This window comes from Chrysemys picta, chromosome 1, assembly GCF_011386835.1.
Source record: "Chrysemys picta bellii isolate R12L10 chromosome 1, ASM1138683v2, whole genome shotgun sequence".
In the NCBI taxonomy this organism is placed as follows: Eukaryota; Metazoa; Chordata; order Testudines; family Emydidae; genus Chrysemys; species Chrysemys picta.
The window spans coordinates 4,078,518-4,101,820 of record NC_088791.1 but is presented as its reverse complement, the minus strand read 5'-3'; the positions used below and the strand labels follow the sequence as shown (position 1 = coordinate 4,101,820).

At 51.6% G+C, this 23,303-nt stretch overlaps 1 protein-coding gene and 1 long non-coding RNA gene across 3 annotated transcripts; one reads left to right on the top strand and one right to left on the bottom strand.

Annotated features, from left to right (window-relative positions):
- Positions 1 to 996: 996 nt before the first annotated feature.
- MIOX (myo-inositol oxygenase) lies at positions 997 to 20,273 on the bottom strand. 2 transcript variants are annotated; one of them, XM_042860925.2, is made up of 10 exons: positions 20,154 to 20,273; positions 7,429 to 7,509; positions 6,781 to 6,861; positions 5,883 to 6,102; positions 5,605 to 5,672; positions 4,968 to 5,077; positions 4,363 to 4,430; positions 3,167 to 3,216; positions 2,613 to 2,725; positions 997 to 1,736 (listed from the first exon to the last, which is right to left on the bottom strand). In XM_042860925.2, exons 1-10 carry the CDS (start codon positions 20,169 to 20,171, stop codon positions 1,628 to 1,630), a joined length of 918 nt encoding a protein of 305 aa, XP_042716859.2. In that variant the 5' UTR covers positions 20,172 to 20,273; the 3' UTR covers positions 997 to 1,627. The 2 variants fall into 2 exon arrangements, with proteins under 2 accessions (XP_042716859.2, XP_023966485.2); XM_024110717.3 differs by having other exon boundaries at positions 5,883 to 6,045.
- Positions 16,157 to 18,626, top strand: LOC122174744 (uncharacterized). The gene is made up of 2 exons (XR_006176996.2): positions 16,157 to 16,747; positions 18,417 to 18,626. It is a non-coding gene; the product is annotated as an uncharacterized LOC122174744 (long non-coding RNA).
- Positions 20,274 to 23,303: the final 3,030 nt, after the last annotated feature.

Below are 23,303 nucleotides of genomic sequence, written 5' to 3'. Positions count from 1 at the left end.
CTCAGGCCGATCTGGACTAGCCCCTCTGTACTCTGCCCCCTGTAGCTGTTCTGAGCACACAGCTGTGGGACCAGAATTTCTGCCCTAGCTGTTCCCATGACACCAGTGTCCCCATCCTAGCCAGAGAGCTGCCTCAGCCCTCGTGTAACCATGGAGCCAGCTCCTGTCTTACCCCCTCTGGGGGGCAGCTCCTGGAGCCAGCTGTGCTATAAAAACCACCCCGCTCTTCTAGCCCATGGTCTCAGTGCAGAGTCTCCATGTTCTTTGGCCTTGGGACCTCAGGCCTCCATCCTACTGTACCACCTCCTGCAGGCTGCTGAGCGTGCCAGGGCAGTGCCAGCTGCCTTTCTCTGCAGCTCTAGCCTCCTGCCTGGCTTCAAGTGGCCCAGCTTGTGCCCTGGGCCCATGGACCTCTCACTGCCCGCTTAGACAGCCCCCTGCACTGCCCTGGGGGAGAACAAAGGAGCCTTGGGGCAGGAGGAGATGCTGTGTGTGCAGGCCCAGAGAGCAGGTATTGAGGCAAGCTGCAGGAGGGCCTTGGGCTGAGCCCAGAGCGTCGGGTGGGCTGGGGCTGGAGTAGATGGTAAAGGCCAGAGTCAGAAGCAGGGGGGTAGGGGGAGAGGAGTCAAGCGCAGGCAAAGGCTCAGCAAGAAGAGGTGCCACTCCTTACTGGGGTCTGTGCTGCCGTCTGTTATCCAGCTCCGAGCAGGTCAGCCTGGTGCTCGGAGTGTGTGCTGGAGCCTTGGGGGCCAGGCCAGGGCGCGTGTTGGTAGCGAAGGAGGAAGGGCAGGGGCAGGCGGTTGGTTGCAGAGATGCTGAGGCAATGGTGGCAGCAGCCCCCCTAGGAGGAGCAGGGGAGATGAGACAGAGGTGGCCCCAACATGGTGTGTGGGGAGAGGCTGGGGCCCAGCATCAGCTCAGTACCCCCACCCCCCCTTGCTGTGAGGCGAGTTCTGTGGGGCTCTGCAGTATGCCTGTAACAGATCCAGCACCGTGTACACTAACAACCCATTTATTGAGTTCTGAGAACGCCCCCCAGCACCGCGGTGCTCCGGTTGAATAGGAGATTACACACGCTCTTCCCTACCCAGCCCTGGCTGTGGAGTGCTAGAAGCTCTGAGCTGGGCCAGGGGCTTTCAGCTGCTTGCTGATGCCAGCGTGGGCTTGTACAGGGGCAGAGTAAGGGGCAAACCGGAAAGGTTGGGGGAGGGAGCGGTCTCTCTTTGCGAGGGGTGGGACAGCTTGGCTGGCCCCAAGAGGGGAGGTGGTGGCTGCAGCTTGGTCTTTGCCTGTGTGGCATTCTGCAGTACCCGGGCCTCAGCGAGCGGGAGTAGGGAACAGAATGAGAAATGTGGCAGCGAGCAGAACCTTCTCATCTCGCCGCTTCCACCTGCATGTGCCTTCCCCGGCCTGGGACCCTGGCTCCCCGAGCAGCCCAGCCCAGCTGCAGTAGCTCTAGGGGACCTCCTTGCAGGCTGAGTGGTGGGGGAATGCAGAACTAGCCCTGAGGGTGGCTGTTCCCCGGGGCCTGGAGGCTGGCTCCTGTTGTGCTCGGGGATTGAGCTCCTCCAGCCGGCTGAGGGTAGGGGCCTGCACCTCAGGAGCAGGCAGGTGCTTGCTTGGCTGGTCACCAGCACAGCTGGCCTGGGCAGTACTTGTCAATCAGGGACTGGTAATACGGCTTCAGCTGCGTCACGTCAGGCAGATCCTCACACTTGGTGTAGAGATCGAACTTGCTGCAGGGAGCAGAAAGCAAAGGCTGAACTAGGCTGCTTCCCTTCTGCTGTCCCTGCCCCGCTCACCTCCCAGGAACCTGGCAGCAGGAGGGGGACCAGCTCAGCTGCTCCCCTATGGCAAGGGGGCAAACATCCCAGGCAGGCAGTGCTAATCCACCCCAATGCTGCTATCTGCCCCCCAGCCCATGGGGCATGGGGATGATCAATGCTGTCCCATGTCTGTAACTGGGCTAGCTCTCCAGGGCTTCCTGTGGGTGCAGCAACTCATTCCATGTATGCCTCCTAGCCAAAGCCAGTCCCTAGACACTGACCCTCAGCCAGAGTGCCTGCCCCCTTCCCCAGCCACCGCCCTGCTCCCATTCCCTGCTGACTCCAGCCTCTCTCTCTTCCATTAATCTCAAACACTGCGATTGTCAGACTGGAGCGGTCCCCAGGTCCCCCCAGCCCTGGATCCTGTCTCCAACAGGGGAGGAAATCAGCTGTGCCAGAGGAAGTTGCAAGCATCCTGTAATAGACGGTGGGGGGAGGGGAGGATCCCACATTAGTCCCCTCCTGCTCTCTAATAATTGGAACACAGCTCAAGCCCAGAAGCTTAATATCGGTGCAAAAACATGTTAGCATCAAAACTATGTGTGTTCCTATTGTCCACATAAAATGTCCAAGGCCTGCGTGAATCTTAAATTTTTGGCCTCAGTAACTTCATGTGGCAGAGAGTTCCACAGCTCCCTGGTACTCCCTGGTTTGGGGGGTTGGGAAGATTTCCTTTTATCAGTTTCAAATTTGCTGCCTTTGCTTGCATGGCCGCAATGCCCAACCTCAGTGGCTGGCTCAGCAGCCCCTGCCCCCTTCCGCCCGCCCCAGGGCTGGGGCACGCACTTGAACTCCTTGACCCAGGCCAGCATGCGCAGGTCCTCGTTGCTGCACAGGTGCATGTAATCCCCGCCCGTGTGCCAGGGGTAGAACGAGTGGAAGCGGATCATGTAGAAAGCCTGCAAGAAGAGAAAGGGGTGAGAGGGGCAGCATCGGCCCGGACCCACCCATCCCACCAACTGATACAGCCCAGCCCAGGGGGCTCCTCCAATCCCTGGAGCCAAATCTCCCATTTGTGTCCCCAAGGCTTTTAGTGCCTCCTCCTCAGAGCCTGCAGGAGGGGGTATCAGCGCCGTGCCAACGGGGCATCAAGGAGCAGGTGGAGGCAGAGGAACAGGACTGTGAAGACTTCCGGTTGCATAACCCAGCTGGACAGCAGGGACAGCCCATGGGGCAAATGGCCAGCATGCTGTCCCTGGGGGTGGCAGGAGACAGTCCCCTAGCTCAGCTCGGGGACAGGCATGAATCAGTTCTCACGGCCACATACCCCTGTTTCTCACATACACACACACACACACACACACCCCAAAAAAACCCTCCAAAAATCCTCAGCCACTTACCTCCTGGGGGAGAGCAAAGTTGTTGAATTTCATGACTTGGTACATGTACTCTGAGGAGAGAGCAGTGTTAGCCCTGCGAGCCCGGGCACCCAGACTACCTCCAACACCCTGTCCCAGCCTCTCTGCTCACAGGATACTCCTACCCGGCTCGGCGCGTGGCGGCTGTGCCAGCCAGAAATGAACCTGCACAGACTGCATGCAGCTCTACAGCTCCGTGCGCCCAGCGGAAAACCAGGCCCCGGGTGCCTCCTGCTGGGCACCCAAGGTCACTGCCCACATCTGACAATATTAGCCCGCTGCCAGGCGCTGCGCAGATCAGTCAGGGGATGGAGCACCCATTGCAGGAGCTGACAATGCCACAGAGACAGCAAAGCAGGGTAGGCGTGCCACCTGAGGGCTGGGGGAGGGCAGAACTCCTGCGTTCTGTTCCTGGCTCTGACAGTGATTTGCAATGGGACCTTGGGCAAGTCTGTGCCTCTGTTTCCCCAGCTGTGAACGGGGGATACACAAGTCATGCACTACCTACTGGAGCACCTCTGTTAACTGGCAGTAGGCTGCTATCCTCTGTGGCTCAGCCGCTAGCCGGCAACAGGAGAGATGCTTTGCAAGGGTATTCCATCATAGTGCCCTCAGCCCCTGTGGACAGGGACGGGCCGCTGGGGGAAGATCCTGGTTGCCGTAGGCAGGGGCCGAGCATCGTGTGTCTGGAGAGCTGCCCCTGGACTGCATTTTGTTCCTCTGATACCCGGGTGCTCTTTGGCGGAGGCTGTTGGCGGGGGGGAGGGTGCACAGGCCAAGGGAGCAGCAAGGTGAGAAGAGGGTCAGGGAGGCAGGGCCCCACGTGCAGGAGGTGGGGGGTGGAGACAATGGGATAGGAGAGGGTGGTGGGTTTGGGAGCTGCAGGTGGGAAGGGGGGGTGCAGCTGTGGCCCCTGGGACAAGGGGAATAGTGCAAAGGGAGCTCTATGGGACACTGACCGCAAGGCGCAGGGGAAGGCCCCCTAGGAGCAAGATGAGGGAGAGCCAGGAGGAGAGGGTAGCTGAGAGCTCCAGGAGCAGGGATCTGGTGCATTGACCCTCACCCTGAAGGGGCCCTAGAAGCAAATCCCCCTCCCTGGCTCCGTTCTCCAAGAGGCTTCTGGAGCCAGGCCCAGCCCTCGGCCGCAGCCAGGAGCCCCGTGCCAGGCGCGCCCTTACCGTCATGGCCCCAGGACATAAGCACGTTGGCCAGGCCGCAGTGAGGCTGGTAGATCCCATACTCCGTACTGAGCAAGAGAGAGAGACAGTCAACGGAGCTCCCGGCGGGGCCCCAGCCCTCCCGCCTCGTCCCCTCTCCTTGGGGGAGCACCCTGCAGGGCTACAGGGCACTAGTGCTGGCTCGGAGCCGGCAGGGCAGGTGCCTGCAGGCGGGTGCAGAACATGGTAACAATCGGCCGACTCGGCGTGTTAATTGTTGGGGAAACTGAGCCTCGCGCCCCCCATCTGGGGGGTAAGGAGGGCAGGACCCAGATCCGCCTGTGTGGGGCACTACGGGGACTCGGGACTGCAGCTGTGCCATTGAAGGGGGATTACACCTCACCCACCCCAATGCCCAGCTGCTCTCACCACCCCAGGCCCGGCTCTCTGCTGCTCCAGCCCGCAGACCATGGGAGGCTGCTGGGTGTAGGGGCGGCCCTGGGGCAGAGCCATCCCAGTGGGAGGCTGCCCTGTAGGGTGCGGTGTGCCTAGGGGTCACTTCCTAGTGGGATGGGACCCCCAGGGCTCAGGTGCTCTGGGCGGAGGGGGGGAGGGGTAGGACTCACTTGTACAGGGGGTTTTTTGTGTCGGGGTTGTCGTGGAAGGTGGAGTCGCTGAAGACGACAGACTCCTGGACCCTGCAGCCCACGGGGAATGTGTCGCCCACCACAGCCCACTGCAGAGAGAACAGGGGGGAAAGGGCTCACCAGCCATGGCCGAGCTGAGGGCCACCTGACCCAGGGTCCTGGCTCCAACCATGGTCCCTTCAGTGGGTAGCTGAGGGGGGGGGGGGTAACTGCTCCACACCTGCCCCATCCTCGGCTCTCGTAGCCACAGATCAGCGTTAACTGCAGTAGCTCCAGATCTCCATGGGACCCACGGACGCAGCCCTTCCCTCTGAATCTTGCTGGGTGCTTGGCCCGTCCCGCTGGTCGGGCTCTGAGCTGGGCACCAGCTGTCCTGGAAACACCCAGCTGAGGAGCTGGCCAGGGGCTGGGGGGCGACCCCCTCTGGCCCCCCTGGCTCTGTGTCTGACGTGCTCTCTGGCAGGTGGCCTGCATGCAGCTAGCCTCTTAGGGCATTGCCCCCCTCACTCCCCCTCCCCGCCTGATCCCCAGGGGTCACACAGGGGTAACCAGTCGGGCTGGATGCATTCGACCCACTCCCCTGCCTGGAGCACACGCTGCCTCCGCGGCTGCTCACCTGAGGCTCCCCGGCCAGGGCCAGGACTTTGCCCATGTCATGCAGCAGCCCGACCAGCTGGAACCAGTCTGTGACAGAGAGAGCAGAGAGGGGTCAGCCTGGGGCTGGGGTGGGGGCAGCCCGCTGGCGGGGCTGTTCAGCAGCAGAAAAGCCCACGCTGGTTTCTCGTCCCGGAGCAGGAAGGGGGTCGGTCCCTACCTACCCGGCTCTGCGGAGACCCCCGCTGGGATCCTGCACCCAAGCCCCCCAGTCCTGGCGCACACATGGACTGGCCCTACCTTTGTCCGGGTGGGCCCGGCGGATGCCCTCTGCAGTCTGGTACGCATGGTAGGAGTTGGGAAAGTCCACGTCCGGGTCCGATTCATCCACTACGTTGTCCAGTAAATCCAAGGCCTCCATGATGCTCATTCGGCGCTGGGCACAGGCCCCGTACTCTGCGCCCTGGGGACAGGGGAGCTGGTGAGGCCCAGCTCTGAGCACAGGGGTCACTGCCAGCTCCTGGGGCCAGAAATGGGGCGGGAGAATGTCTGCACCAGCTTCACTCCCTTGGCTGGGGTCCCCAGGGGCTGTTGGGGGAGCAGCGTTCTCTAAGGGGCTCTGGGCTGGGGAGGAGAGGGGGCTCCCATGGGCTGGGGTTCCCAGGGACTGTCGGGGGAGCAGCATTCCGTAAGAGGCTCTGGAGAGGGGAGGGGAGGGGGCTCCCATGGGCTGGGGTTCCCAGGGACTGTCGGGGGAGCAGCATTCCCTAAGGGGCTCTGGGTTGGGGTGGGAGGGGGAGGGGGCTCCCGTGGGCTGGGGTCCCCAGGAGCTGTCGAGGGAGCAGCGTTCCCTAAGGGGCGCTGGGCTGGAGAGGGGGAGGGAGGGGGCTCCCGTGGGCAGGGGTTCCCAGGGACAGTCGGGGGAGCAGCGTTCCCTAAGGGGCTCTGGGCTGGGCTGGGGGCTCCCGTGGGCTGGGGTTCCCAGGGACTGTCAGGGGAGCAGCATCCCCTAAGGGGCTCTGGGGAGGGCAGGGAGGGGGCTCCCGGGGAGCCGGGCTGTGGCTAACCCTTTGCTAGACACAACCGCTGGAGAGTCATAGTCCCCTCTCAGGAAGGGGCTGTCTGAGCGTCTCGAGGGGCTGGGTCAGCAGCGCTGGAGGGGCACAGGTGGGGCTCTGTGCGTCCCCAGGGGACGTACCTTCTTCCGGACAAAGTCCACGGTCTGGTGCGTGTGCATCAGCAGGTAGGTGTTATACACGCGATCTAGCAGCGGCCCGGCCTGGAACAACACACCCGTGACTCAGACGAGAGCCCAGGCCTGCTACTCCAGCCCCAGCCTCTCCAACAGGAGGTAGATATGGAGTTCTGGCCATGGGGAGCAGGACAGGAGCGCTGGCTGTGGGAGGAGCTCCCGGCTACTCTAGTCCTGGTCACTCCCAGCAGGGGCCACTGTCCATGGGGGACTCCCGGCTACTCCAGTCCCAGTCTCTCTCAGCAGGGGGCGCTGTGGGGAGGGGGCGGGGCACTGGCTGTGGGTGGAGCTCCCGGCTATTCCCATCCTGATCACTCCCAGCAGGGGGCACTGTGGGGAGTGGGACGGGAGCGCTGGCTGTAGGGGATTCTCGGCTATTCCAGCCCCGGCCTCTCCCTTGGCCCCTCCTAGCCCCAGCAGGGAGTGCAGTTGCTGTGGTCACTGGATTGACAGCCTGTTGGTCAGAGCAGAGCGGCTCCAGCCTGAGCGCCTAGCCCCGGGACCTGTCTCTGCCTAGACGTGGGGAACTGACGCCCATGCCCACCGGTAGGTCCCAGACAGCCGGTGGCAGGCGACAGGGCGGCGGGAGCTCACCGTGTAATTCCTGTAGTCTGTTTGCAGCTTGCCATCCTCAGCCCCTGCCTCCGGCCGGTAAACTTCAGAGGGGTCTGCGTCCTGGGGTGAGGGAAGCTTCGCATGAGGGACCAGTGAGGGTAGCGCCCTCCTGCTCCCCTCCCTGCCACCCCCTCCCACCCGGCCCCGGCCATGTCACCCATACCAAGGGCTATTGCCTCAGTAGATCAAACTGTATGTCCAGGCGGTATGTCTGTCTGTATGCTGTGTCAGTCTGTCCAACTGTCCGTTAGTCCGTCACTCTGTCTGGGCATGTGTCTGTCTGTCCGTGTTCCACAGTGGACTCCCAGTTCCACAGCACAAGTCAGTGAGACTGGAAGCTCTCAGACACCTGGTTCCCCAGCGCCCACCTGCCGGGCTGGCCGGCGCTGGGAACCCTGGAAGCCCGGACTCCCCAGCCAACTGCCAGGCAGGCTGCCGCAGAGCCGGGAAGTATGTGCAGAGGCAAGGGACCCGCCTGCTTCCTGCCAAAGTTTTGTTGCCATTGACACTTTCCCATGGAACAGTTCAACTTCAGCAAATCGGCATTTTCTGATGGAAGCAGGATCCAGTGACAAATTCCCAACCCGCTCCAATGCCCAGCTCCGTGTCACTAGTGATATCTGCACCTTTCCTGTTCTTATAGCTCTGACCGGTTTCCATGCCCGGACCCTCCCCCAGCTGTTATAATCCACCAATCAGACTCCAGCTTTAGACTGCATGCCCCTCCTTCTTGTCCAATGAGACGGCCAGATGGCTCTGGAAGTCCTGCCTACTTTTCCCAGGACCCCTAGGTTTCAGGTTTGGTCACATGTGCATTTATGGCGCCGTTCAGCCATTTTGGGGGAAAAACAAGATTTTTTTTAAAAAAATTTTTTAATGTATCCTTACTGGAATCATTCAAAATAAACGAATAAATATAAATGTCATGCTTCGTCCTTATTTTTAGTGTAAAATATACTTTGTGTGCAATTAGCACAAATCTAAATCAAATTGATAAAATAATTGTACGCAACCACTACAGTAGTACAAGTCTAAATAAATTAAATACATGCAACAAAGCTTAATAACAGAGCAATAATATATATATATATGAGAAAAATACATTTTTATATACACTCATGCATTATCCTCACGTTTGCTGTTAGTACAATTCTAAATTTAGTCAAATTAAGTAATTGTACAAGTCTAAATAGAATAAATATGTGTAAAAAGTCTTAATAACAAAGGAATAAAAGAGAAGGGTTATGTTCTATATATAACTTTTCCTCATTTTAAAGGTATGTCTTCTCTTATGCAGTTAGCTCAATTTTCTAAATAAATTAAATATATGCAAAAAAGACTTAATAACGGAGGAATAAATGAGAAATGTTTATATATATTTCTATGATATACATCATGCATTTTTCTGATTTTCAGAAACAAATATTTGTACGCAGTTAGAACATTTCTAAATAAATTAAACACATGCACAAAGGCTGCAAGGGATTCCTGATAGAAATTGTAAATATAACTTTAGGATTAATGACGTGTGTACGGGGTCTAGCTGTTCTACCGCTGCCTTTCAGAGATGGCCAAGAAAGTTTTTAAAAGGGATGGGGGAGCCGGGAGAAAGATGAGAAAAGCCATTTACGCAACAGAAAGTGAATATTTTGGACCTCATAGTGATGGACAAAGATGAATTAATCACTGGACTAGAAGTTGGTGATTGCTGCGGCCCGGTGATCATGACATAAAATGTTTGATTCCACAATCCTCATTTCTGGGGTCCACACTTTAAAAGGATGTTTAAAAATTGAAGAAGATGCAGAAAAGAGCCACAAAAACAACTCAAAGGGGGGTGAGGGGAAGAAAATGCCTTGAAAAAAGAGACATAAAGAGCACCACCTGTTTAGCTCATCAACAAGATGTTGAAAGGTGACTCTTGGTTCCAGTGTATAGGGACCTTCGTAGAGAGAAAAGATTGGGCCCTAAAGGGGTCTGTAATCTAGCTGAGAAAGGCAGACCAAGAACCAGCAGCTGGAAGCTGAAGACAGACCAAATCAGATTAGAAATAAGGCACATTTTGTCATAGTGAGTGAGGGTGATTAACCGTTGGCACGAACTACCAAGGAGGGCAGGGTGGTTTGTCCATCTCGGAGGTCTTCAGATCAAGACTGGCTGTCTTTCTGGAAGGTTCACTTTAGCCAAAAAACCACAAGTTATGCTGTAGTGAAACACACGCTATTGGGCTCCATACAGGGGGAACTGGGTGAATGTGAATGGGCTGTGATATGCAGGAGGTCAGGTTAGATGATCTAAGGGCTGGGCTTGCCTTACGGGTGGGCAATGTGGGCGATCACCCAGGATGCCATGGTCAAGAGGGAAGGAGCGTGCTGAACCTAAGGTGCGAGGCCATGAAAGGTAGCTTGGGCCAATGGGAGGGAGGCAGCGGGGGTCAAGGGCGATGGAGGGGGTGGGGAGCCTCAGGAGACAGCGGGGGCTAGGGTGATGGGGGAATGGGTGGGGAGCCTGGGGAGGCAGTGGAGGCCAGGGGCAATGGGGGAGATTGTTGGGGGGCAACGGAGGCCTTGGGGGATGGGTGGGGAGCTCAGGGATGCAGTGGAGGCTGGAGCACCAAAATACAAGTTCACCCAGGGTGCCATTTCCCTACGGCCCGCCCTGTCTAACGGTCCCTTCTGCCCTTAAACTCTATGAACCTATGAATCTACCCCACCGAAAATTCCCGGCTCTAGGAGTATGCGACAAACCACACCCCACTGCCTGAGCCAATTAGCAAGTCATCTTTAACCACACGGCCTTTTGCAGAATCATACATCATAAAATATTAGGATGCATCACATTTTTCTGAACCAGTCAGAAGTTTTTCTGATCCCCATAGCCTTCTATGGTACTGTACCAGGCTTTTCCCCCAAATTTCCCTATTCCATTTCCTCATCAAGGTAACGTATTTCATTATCCTGTTCTCCCAAATGGCAATCAGCCCCTACTGGCTTCCACAGTAAAGAGGCCTTGTGATTTTAGTAAAATTTTGTCTACATGAATTGAACCTCAACCCAACCCTGGGGAAGGGGCAGGGCCTCAGGGGTAAGGGGCAGGGCAGGACCACAGTTCGGGCGGCGGTGGGCCCCCCCATTTTTAGGGGGCTTCCGCCGCTCCTGGATGAGGTACCCCGCAGGTTGTGATAGGCATGTGCAGGACCCATGGATTTTGAAAGGTGTGTTATGGGGGATGTTGATTATCATGACAGTGGAGATTTGCCTGCACATTTTGCATCTGTTGTTCTGGCAGAGTCTGGTGCCACTTGGCATTGGTGGGTCCTAGTCTATGGGGAGCTTGTTTCTGATGATGACTTGGCAAGATTGGGGGTTGTTTGAAGGGCAGAAGGGGCATTCGGGAAAGATTTATTTCAGGATGGGGTCCCCATCGAGTATGGGCTGTGTTTGATGCTACCCTATGTGGGTTCCAGATTAATCGCAGTTTTAATCGCACTGTTAAACAGTAGAATACCAATTGAAATGTATTAAATATTTGTGGACGTTTTGCTACATTTTCAAATATATTGATTGCAATTACAACACAGGATACAAAGCAACAGAGGGTCCTGAGGCACCTTTAAGACTAACAGAAGTATTGGAGCATAAGCTTTCGTGGATGAATACCCACTTCGTCAGACGCAAGTTAGTCTTAAAGGTGCCTCAGGACCCTCTGTTGCTTTTTACAGATTCAGACTAACACGGCTACCCCTCTGATACTTGACACAGGATACAGAATGTACAGTGCTCACTGGATATTATCTTTATTACAAATATTTGCACTTTAAAAATGATAAACAAAATAAATAGTATTGTTCAATTCACCTCATACAAGTACTGTAGTGCTATCTCTTTATCGTGAAAGTGCAATTTAAAAATATAGATTTTTTTTTGTTACATAACTGCACTCCAAAACAAAACAATGTAAGACTTTAGAGTCTACAAGTCCACTCAGTCCTACTTCTTGTTCCGCCAATCGCTCAGACAAACACGTTTGTTTACATTTACGGGAGATGCTGCTGCCTGCTTTTTATTTACAATGTCACCTGAAAGTGAGAACAGACGTTCACATGGCAATTTTGTAGCCAGATATTCTAAACCTTCGTATGCCCCTTCATGCTTCGGCAACCATTCCAGAGGACATGCTTCCATGCTGATGATGCTCATTAAAAAAATAATGTGTTTATTTTATGACTGAACTCCTTGGGGGAGAATTGTACGTCCCCTGCTCTGTTTTACCCACATTCTGCCATATATTTCATGTTATAGCAGGCTCGGATGATGACCCAGCACATGTTGTTCCTTTTAAGAACACTTTCACTGCAGATTTGACAAAATGCAAAGAAGGTACCAAAGAAGGGAGATTTCTAAAGATAGCTACAGCACTCGACCCAAGGTTTACGTATCTGAAGTGTCTTCCAAAATCTGAGAGGGATGGGGTGTGGTGCATGCTTTCAGAAGTCTTAAAAGAGCAACACGCTGATGCAGAAACTACAGAATCCAAACCACCAAAAAAGAAAATCAACCTTCTGCTGGTGGCAACTGACTCATATAATGAAAATGAAGATGCATCAGTCCATACTGCTTTGGATTGTTATCAAGCAGAACCCGTCATCAGCATGGATTCATGTCCCCTGGAAGGGTGGTTGAAGCATGAAGGGATACAGGAATCTTTTGTGCATCCGGCACGTAAATATCTTGTGACGCCAGCTACAACAGTGCCGTGAGAACACCTATTCTCACTTTCAGGTGACATTGTAAACAAGAAGAAAGCAGCATTATCTCCTGCAAATGTAAACAAACTTGTTTGTCTGAGCGATTGGCTGAACAAGAAGTAGGACTGAGTGGACTCGTAGGCGCTAAAGTTTTCCATTGTTTTATTTTTGAATGCAGTTATTTTTTGTACATAATTCCACAATTGTAAGTTGCACTTTCATGATAAAGAGATTGCAGTACAGTACTAGTATGAGGTGAATTGAAAAATACTATTTATTTTGTTTTTTACAGGGCAAATATTTGTAAACAAAAATAAATATAAAGTAAGCACTGTGCACTTTGTATTCTGTGTTGTAATTAAAATCAATATATTTTAAAATTTAGAAAACAGCCAAAATTATTATTTAATAATAATTATTTACATAAATGATATTTTATTATTGTTTAACGCCACGATTAATTTTTTAATCATGATTAATTTTTTGAATTGCTTGACACCCCTAATTTTAAATCATGGCTTTCTAACTGCCCGAAGGACAGAGATAAAGGTTTCCCCGTCTGACACCTTCCCTTGCCCCTTTCATTTTTCTGAGTTTTTAGTGGTTATCTGAAGAAACATGTGCCCCCAACCTCACAGTCCCCATTTTTCTCGAGCTAATAGCTGGTATCTAAAATTGCATCCTCTCCATCTCCTTCTACTAAACATACTATTTTTAGTCAAAGGTCTAATGACATAAAAAATAACCCCAATTAATGTTTTAGAAAGTATTTCTTACATGCTACGTACAGAGAGAGAAAGAGAGAGAGTAACCCAGGCTTTAAAAAGTATAATTCAGAAATAGGGCCCGAGGATAAGACATCAGACCTGGCTTTTATGGGAAACTTTGACAACTGTCTGGAACCTTTATTTAGCGAAGCAATGTTATATGCATTGTTTGCCAGTCGTCATACTTTAGCACAAGTGAGCACATGTAACATAAAAGCTCTCCCCTGCCTCTTGAGGTGTTATCTCCCCACCTTTCTTTTGCCAGTCTTTCTAATCATTTCCCCAAGGGGATAGCAGTGAGAAATAAATAAATTACATTAACAAGGGCATCAGATACACTGGGCATATATAACAGACCAAAACGCCATGCTTGGTCATTTCTAACTGGCAAGAAAAATGCTCAGTGATATATTGTAGCAGTATCTGCAAAGCAACAATTAAAAAAATTACATAGTTGTCCTCACATTGAAGGGGTCCCAAGAAATAATTCCCCAGTTCTTATATCAAACTTCACGTTGTACACAAACTGTGACCCTAGGTACTTGATAGAGATAAATACACAAGACAGCATTTGATAGACCTGAGAAATCATTGAAAACAGAGGCATCATGGTGACTAAAGCCCTAACGAAGAAGGGTTTGGGAGGGATTAAAGGCTTTGTTGAAGTGAAAGAGGATATGATGTAAGAGTGGATTTGAAGAAAACGGGAAAGCTCAGAGGTATTTTGCACCAAATATGAAACTCGAATATGAAATTGCAGAACTGCTAATTGTTAAATGTAACCTATTGCTTTGTCCCAGATGACTGGAAGATAGCTAATGTAACACCTGTTTTTAAAAAAGGCTCCAGAGGCGATCCTCACAATTACAGGCTGGTGAGCCAAACTTCAGAACAGGCAAATTGGTTGACACTATAGTAAAGAACAAAATTATTAGATGAACACAATATGCTGGGAAAGAGTAAACAGAGCTTTTGTAAAGGGAAATCATACCTCACCGATCTAGTAGAATTCTTTGAGAGGGCCAACAGGCATGTGGACAAGGGTGATCCAGCGGATATAGTGTGCTTGGACTTTCAGAAAGCCTTTGACAAGTTCCCACACCAAATGTTCTTAGGCAAAGTGAGCAGATGAAATTCAATATTGATAAGTGCCAAGTAATGCACATTGGAAAAAATAATCCCAACTATATATTCAAAATGATGGGGTCTAAATTAGATGTTACTGCTCAAGAGAGAGATATTGGAGTCACCATGGATAGTTCTCTGAGAACATCCATTCAATGCGCAGCAGAGGTAAAAAAGGCTAATGGAATGTTGGGAACTATTAGGAAAGGGATAGATGATAAAACAGAAAATATCATTATGCCACTATATAAAGCCATAGTACGCACACACTTTGAATAGTGCATACAGTTCTGGTTGCCCCATCTCAAAAAAGCTCTATTAGAACTGGAAAAGGTGCAGAGGGCACACTGGCACCAAGCCAGGCAAGCCATGAGACCATGGTAGCTGACAATGAAAGTAATCACAAGGATGGGGCAAAGGAGGAGAAACAGAAGATGACTCCTGAGCCCCGCTGTTGTTTGAGGCTCTGAAACTCAATCAGGAGACCCCCAAGTCACTCAAACAGTGGGGTGGAAGAGACGAGGCACGCGTAAGTTATTTGGGGATGTTTTCTGGCCTGTGTTATGCAGATCAAACGAGATGATCACAACGGTCCCTTCTGGCCTTGGAATCTATTAATCTAGGAAGCTGCACGTAAGAATGTTTAAGGCCCTGGCGCAAAAGGCGCGGCAGCGGTGAGAGAAGCAGGCTACGGTTGCTGAACTTGCTAGAGCAGTTGGTTCCCCCACACCCGACAAAAGGTCTGTGGAGCAAGACCAGCCTGAGGTGAATTTTTCGTAAAGGCCGAAGAGGCCTCCTGGCACAAAGTGTAAAGGTTTTAAAGTGTGGTGTAAAAACTAAAATCAAACCTGACTTGTGTTTCGTATTTAAATCCCTCAGCAGCTGAGCGCTGTTTCCTCAGAGGCCTTGGAGTACCGGGACACCACCGTCTCTGAAGGCACGAGTGGGTTCGCCCGGCCTGCTTTTGCCAGACCCAAAACCAGATGTTCAACAGGGTGCTGGGAGAGCAGAGTGTGATAATTCTGCAGCTGGGTTTTATCGGGCTGCCAAATTCTTGCCTCTAACTTAGATAAAATGTAGGTGTTTGTGGCTGTTTCAGGATTTTTCATTTCTTTTTTGTATTTTGCTAAATGGGCCAAATAAGTGAATAATGTGAAAATACTGATTATTAAACTGTTTCAGAGACGCTGAACATTTTGTTTGTATCCATTGCCTCCCAGATATTAAAATATGGGTTTCCCGAACACTCCATTGTTGTTTTTTCATTTATTAGATCCAAGTTTTATCAATACACATTCCATGCGGGCACCTTAAACTCTGAACAAGTTACAGGGGTAACTTAACAAAACAGGCAGCAGTTGTGGAAAGAAAAGTAAAAAGGGTTATGAATTCTTTTACATAGAGTGGGGATAGTTTCATCTAAGCCTGCATTTTGTCTCCTGCCTGGGTGTATTGACCAATTTTACACAGTTAGAGTTTCTTTAAGCCGGGCTGTGTGTGTGTTGTATAAAATAAGGCTGGAAAACAAGTATGCGTGTGTACGCTTTGGGGGATGTACAGTGGGATTGCCTGGTTTTTATTCTTGATTCCTCTGAAATAACTGTTATAGACCCCCATATGACCCCCTATAGACAGAGGGGATGTCTGGGGATAGATAGATAGATAGATAGATAGATAGATAGATAGATAGATAGATAGATAGATGCAGGCAGCACACACCGGTTGCTAATCCTGGCTTTGCATGGTCCTCCGCATATGTCCAGTTTCTATTTCCGTGCACTTGTGATGCATGCACTGACTGTCCACATGTGCCCGGAGTGTATCGTTTTCTAAATATAAGGGGACTGTTGTCCCCTTACTAACACTCAGTGGGGGTGTTTTGATTGGCTAGCTCCCACTACCAAAAGAAAGGGGAAGGGTTGATGGGAAATCAGGAGCCTGAGACTGACAGTCCCCAGGACCAATGGGGAGAGGCCAATGCTCCAGGTCAGCCTGATTGACAGGGGGCCAGGCTAATCAGGGAGTCAGGAGGCCAGGGGGGTGCGAGCTGGAATTGCCTGGGGCGGACAGAGTGGGGCTGAGCTAAGGAGAGAGCGGGGGCTGGAGCTGAGCTGGGGAGCGGAGCCGGGCCAGCCAGAGGGGCAGACAAGCCGCCCAGGAGGCAGGTCAGAGCTGGGAGCAGTCACAGAAGCAGCCCACAGAGCAGACCTGTGCCGGGAGCAGAGCTGGAGCCAGGGGGGCCAGAGAAGCAGCCCAGGGAGCTGAAGGCGGAGCAGCAGCCGCAGCCGAGCTGAGGCCGAGTGGAGCTGGGGCTGGAGCCGTCCGGAGCCGGGTGCGGGGAGCAGCCAGGAAGAGGAGGGGGACCCTGGGCAGTGGGCCCAGCGCAGGGAGATGCCCCCCAGCCAAGAGGCTCTGCAGGCCAGACTTGGGGGGATCGTAACCCCGACAGGGCGGGGGCGATGCTGGGAAGAAGGGTCCTGCCACCTAGAGCCTGAGATCGTGTGGTCACCGCCAGAGCAAGTGTCCGACCCGCAGCGTCCCTACTGCACAGCCAGGGACTGGGCAGGGGCCTGGGACGTGTGTGAGGAACTGACTGACTTTCCCTGACATTGCAGAGACGCTGGCTGTGACGTCCCCGTGCCACAGAGCGGGGTGACAGGTTTTCCTTTCCTGTTTTTTCCTTGTTTTTTTAAATTGGTTGCTGTTTAATAAATTGTATTTGCTTTGAACTGTGTGTAATGATCAGGGGGTCAGGGAAGTGTCCAGTGCAGAGAGAGCCCCTTGGAGAGGGGACACCCTAGCCCCTGCCCTAAGTGATCACGACAAGGTTGGGGGTCGAGACCCCCAGGAATCCTGGGCCCAGCCTTGTTGGGGTTAGGAGGACTCTGCCACACAGGAGAGTGGAAGGGGAGCCCTCGAGGTCAGGCAGGGCTCTGGGTAAAGGGAGTGGGAGCGAGGACTCAGACCCTTTCGCTAGCCCACTTCCCCGGGTCTTGTATAAGCCAGGAAAGTTCCCCACAATAGCAGGACCATCCCCCGTTTACATAAAGTTCTCAGTTGTGTTACGTTGGAGGGTTGCAAAACCGGGAAAGTCTTTCTGCTATGCAAGAGTGTCTGTATATCAGACAGTAACTTTAGCATTATCCTTTCAGTGCTTGGTGTGGAGAGAGGAATTTGGGAGGTGGAACGGCAATCCTGCAGGACCTGCATAGCCTTGTTACTGGGCTTCACACTTAGATACTTATGTTACCTAGCGACACAATGACAAAACGGCCAGGAAGATTTCAAAGAAAATAACTTTTTCCTCATGGTGCTTTTCTCAGGAGTTTTGGGAGACTTTAAACCAGGGCGCTCTGCAGTTCGGCTTTAATTTGTTAAATAGCAGCCACAAAGGAGAGTGTGGTGTGTTTAATTTATTTAGAATTGTACTAACTGCTTAAAAGAATATTTTCTCTAAAAATGAGGAAAATGCATGAGGCTATCTATATCTATCTATCTATCTATCTATCTATCTATCTATCTATCCCCATACACCCCATCTATCTATCTATCTATCTATCTATCGATCTATCTATCGATCTATCTATCCCCATACACCCCATCTATCTATCTATCTATCTATCTATCTATCTATCTATCTATCTATCTATCCCCATACACCCCATCTATCTATCTATCTATCTATCTATCTATCTATCCCCATACACCCCCTCTATCTATCTATCTATCTATCTATCTATCTATCTATCTATCTATCTATCCCCATACACCCCCTCTATCTATCTATACATACCCCATCTATCTATCTATCTATCTATCTATCTATCTCCATACACCCCATCTATCTATCTATCTATCTATCTATCTATCTATCTATAAACACTTCTTTGTTCCTCTGTTACTAACCCTTTTTGCAAGTGTTTAATTTGTTTAGAATTGAACTAATTATATACATGCATATTTTTCTCTAAAATAAAGGAAAATGCATTAGATAGATAGAGAGATAGATAGATGGGGTGTATGGGGATAGATAGATAGAGAGATAGATAGAGAGAGAGAGAGATAGATAGATAGAGGGGCTGGCTGGGGATAGATACATTTATTCCTTTGTTATTAAACCTCTTGCACATATGTATTGAGAATTTTGCTAGCACTTTCAAACAATTATTGAATCAGCTTTATTTAGAATTGTAGTAATGGCATAAAAAGCATATTTTTTCTAAAATGAGCGAAAGGCATGAAATCTATATTTAGTCATTTATTTTTAATGATTCCAGAAGGATGAATTAATTAACATTTTTTTAAAATCTCGTTTTTTTTCCCAACAGGGCCCATGGCACCGTAAATGCACACATGGCTCGAAGGGAAGCCTAGGGGTCCTGGAAAGGGAGGACATGATAGGAGGGACTTCCAGAACCATACAGCCAACTCATTGGACCAAAAAGAGGGACGTGCAATCTAATGCTGAAGTCTAATTGGGACAATATCATGGGGGAAGGGGAGTTGGAAACCTGTCAAAAATATATGCTGAGGAAAGGTACAGAGATGTCACTACTTATGTCATAAGAACAGAAGAGCAGGATATGATAAAGGGCTGTAAAATCATCACTGGTGTGTGAATAAGGAAGTGTTATTTACCTGTACACGAGAACCTGATGAAATTAATAGGCAGCAGGTTTAAAACAAAAGGAAGTACTTCTTCTTACAGCACACAGTTAACCTGTGGAACTCATTGCCATGGGTCAGAACAATGGTCCATCTATCCCAGTATCCTATCTTCCAATAGTGATCAGTGCTAGATGCTTCAGCAGGAATGAACAGAAATGGGCAATTACTGAGTGATCCATCCCCTGTTGTCCAGTCCCAGGTTCTGGCAGTCAGAGGTTTAGAGACACCCAGAGCATGGGGTTGTGTCCCTGAACATCTTGGCTAAAAGCCATTAATGGGCCTGTTCCCCAGGAACTGATCTAATTCTTTTTTGAACCCAGTTATACTTTTAGCCTTCACAACATCCCATGGCAATGAGTTCCACAGGTTAACTGTGTGCTGTAAGAAGAAGTACTTCCTTTTGTTTTAAACCTGCTGCCTATTAAGTTCATCAGGTTCTTGTGTACAGGTAAATAACACTTCCTTATTCACGCACCAGTCATGATTTTACAGCCCTTTATCATATCCCACTTTAGTAATCTCTTTTCAAAGATGAACGGGCCCAGTCTTTTTCATCCTCCTATGGAAGCTTGTTGCCCTTCTCTGCACCTTTTCCAATTCCAACGTGTCATTTTTGAGATGGGGCGATCACGTATCCCCCTATCCTCTAGCAAACTCTTGTAGGGCCCAAGCATAAGGGTGAGAGGTGGGCAAGTGTGCCTGGCACTGCTATGAGATCAAGGAGAAGTGGCTGGACCCTGAGCCCAGTGCGTCCCCTCGCACCTGGGCACAGCAAATCCGGCAGATCTGTACACGTGGGAGCCAGTGGGGGAAGGCAGGACCTATATGTACGGGATCGACTAGGAGCAGCTGCACACACCGGGGAACCTGCAGGGTCTGTGTGTGCAGGGGTGTGACGGGGTCTGTGCACGGACAGTCGGGCCTGTGCATAGGGGATCAGATGAGAAGCAGTGTGTGGGATCCAGCAGGGTCCAGTGGGGTCTGAACACAGAGGATCCAATGGTCTCTCTGCATATGGGGGATCGAGTGGAAGATGCAAGCTCTGCATGGGGGTGGGGGGGTACAGTGGGGTGTGTACATAGAGGAGCCAGAGGGAGCCGTGGGACCAAACCCAGCAAAGGAAAATCTCAGGGGAACCACAGGAAAACCTTCCTGCCAGCAGGGCTGGTGGTGGGCTGGTGAGTCATGTCCCCGGTGGAATCAGTGGGAGCCTGGTCTCTTAGGCCACTGAAAACTAGCCAGGGCCTAGCCCTGGCGAATGGACGCCGGGCACAATCTGGACCTGGAGGATGGGAGGTGGGGGGACGATGGCTGGGCAGGACGGGAGTGACCCCATGGCTTTTCGTCTGCTACCTCTAGGATTCAGATCCCAGGCCAGTCTGCCTCTCCCTACTCACCATGCGTACGACCTTCATCCCGGCTCCTCACCCTGGCAGCCCCGGAGGAGGAGAGTGTGTGAGGAGGGGAGCTCTGCAGTCTCTGGGGCTGGGGCAGGCATCTCTGGGTTTATAAACCCCCCCGAGTTACGCAAGGAGGGCCTAGGACTGGTCAGAACCTGCCCGAAAAAGTGCTGACCCCAGGGCGCAATGAGTCACCAGTTAACTAGCCCTGGGCCAAACTCTCATTGCTTGGAAGTAGCTTCTGGGAAAGCAATTAATGTGTGAGCCTTCGACAGCTGGCGGGGGAAGGGGGGGGATGACAGCTGCAGGAGGGGTGGGGGTGGGAGAAGGATCCTGTTGCTGATGTAGAGAACTCTAGCTGTGTCCCTGAGAGGCACAAGCCAGTGGCCTGTCCCGTGCCCCAGGCAGGGGGTCGCACCAGGGCAGGGGCGAGGCCAACCCAGCCGAGCGGGCCCTGCGGAGCTAGAGGCCTTGTCACAGGCCCAGGCATTTCGGAGGAAGATCAGGAAGTTCAGGCTCCACCTGGCTAACCCAGAGCACTTACTCTTTCACCCCAAGCCCTCCCCCGCCTCCTTTCTCATTCTCTCTGGACAGCACCACCCGCCTGCGGCACACAAGGCCGTAGCCTGGGGGTCATCTTGCACTTCGCCCTCTTTAGGTCCTCCCAGCCCTGGGGGCCTCTGAATCTTGCCATTGCTTTCTGCATAATAGCTCTGAGATCCATCCTTTCCCGGCCATCCACCCAGCCAACCCTCTCGCCGTCTCGCTCCCTGCAACGTCCTGCTCTCTGGCCTTGACAAATGCCATCCTGCCCCACTCCCAGCCAGGCTGAACGCCGCTGCAAAGACCGTTTGCCTTTTGGCCATGTCTCCCCCAGCTCCCTCTTCTCTCGCACAGCTTCTCTGCATGGTTGAGCCCCTTCACGGCCCAGCCTCATCCCCCTTATCGTCTCTCAGGCCTTGTCTGCACTACGCAGTTGTATCACTTGAACTCTACCGGTGTAATTAAACCAGTAGGAGCCCCTTAGTGGAGAGTATCAAAGGGGTAGCCGTGTTAGTCTGAATCTGTAAAAAGCGGCAAAGAGTCCTGTGGCACCTTATAGACTAACAGACGTATTGGAGCATGAGCTTTCGTGGGTGAATACCCACTTCGTCAGATGTGAATATTCACCCACGAAAGCTTAAGTTCCAATATGTCTGTTAGTCTAAGGTGCCACAGGACTCTTTGTCACTCCTTAGTGGAGAAGCATTTATGCTGCTAGACGGGTACTTGATATCAATATAGCAATTCCTGCATGAGCAGGGTGATTGTACCCGTACAAGGCACCTTTATACTGGTATAACTGTGTCCACACTACTGGTATCACTATAGTGGTTAAAAAAAATTACACCCCCTAGGCAATATAGTTCCACCAGACTGACTTTCAAGTGCAGCTCAGGCCTCATTCACTATCTGACGCCTGCCTTCGATCGGCCCCTGGCATCAGCCTCCATCGCTCCCTTGTCAACTTTGCCAGCAAGCCCCTTTGTGCTTTCTCCCATGCTGCCCTTCATGGATGGGAGATCCCTGGAAGCATCCACAAAGCCACCTTGTCAGCTGCCTTCAGAGCCCTCATTAAAGCTCTCCTCTGCCATGATGCCCACACGAAACATGACGATGGTGAGGCTGCTGGTGCGCTGAGACCCCTGTCTGTCATGTAGACGGGGCGCACGCTCCTGGTTGAGAACCTCTGTCTTATTAGAGCAGGGCTGGCAACCTATGGCACGCGTGCCAAAGGTGGCACATGAGCTGATTTTCAGTGGCACTCACACTGCCCAGGTCCTGGTCACCGATCCGGGGGGCTCTGCATTTTAATTTAATTTTAAATGAAGGTTCTTAAACGTTTTAAAAACCTTATTTACTTTACATACAACAATACTTTAGTTATATATTATAGACATAGAAAGAGACTTTCTAAAAATGTTAAAATGTATCACTGGCACCCGAAACTTTAAATTAGAGTGAATAAATGAAAACTCGTCACACCACTTCTGAAAGATCGCCGACCCCTGTATTAGAGTGTCAGCAATTTGGGGCACGGCCCATCGTTTTGTCCGGTGTACGTACAGTGCCTAGCGCAGTGGGGTCCCGGTCCTTGGCGCAACCTGCTGGGTGCTACAATCGCACTGTTAGGAGCTGGCTGGAACGTTGCTATGGGGAAACGAGTGTGTGAACACACCCAGGAGCGTTTGGCTGCATATTGTTCTGGGTAGGGCTGCGTGTGGGAAGGCAGAACGGAGCCAACTGCGACAGACCGAGAGGGCGAGTGTAAAAGAACAGCTGCAAGCACAGTGGCTGACGCTGGAAGAAACCTGGAATGAGACGAGCGCTCTTGGTGCTGTGAGCAAAAGATGCTGTTTCCTGCTTTCAGTTTCCTTCTGGACTCAGAGCCGCAGCACTTGGTACATTCTTTGGAAACCAACAGAACTGCATCAAAGAAAATACCCGATTCCATCCTCTGCCAGCTGGAACGTCCCCGGGGCCCCGGGACTTTTTGACTAGCCGCTCGGGTCGGAAAGGGGCAACAGTACAAACAATAACAATGCCGTGCTGACGTTGGACTGTCACGAAGCCTTGGACAAGGCCCCTCTCAAGAGGCTGCTCAGGAGAACATAAGAACATAAGAAAGGCCGTACTGGGTCAGACCAAAGGTCCATCTAGCCCAGTATCCTGTCTACCGACAGTGGCCAATGCCAGGTGCCCCAGAGGGAGTGAACCTAACAGGTAACGATCAAGTGATCTCTCTCCTGCCATCCATCTCCACCCTCTGACAGACAGAGGCTAGGGACACCATTCCTTACCCGTCCTGGCTAATAGCCATTAATGGACTTAACCACCATGAATTTATCCAGTTCTCTTTTAAACTCTGTTATCGTCCTAGCCTTCACAACCTTCTCAGGTAAGGAGTTCCACAAGTTGACTGTGCGCTGCGTGAAGAAGAACTTCCTTTTATTTGTTTTAAACCTGCTGCCTATTAATTTCATTTGGTGACCCCTAGTTCTTGTATTATGAGAATAAGTAAATAACTTTTCCTCATCCACTTTCTCCACATCACTCATGATTTTATATACCGCTATCATATCCCCCCTTAGTCTCCTCTTTTCCAAG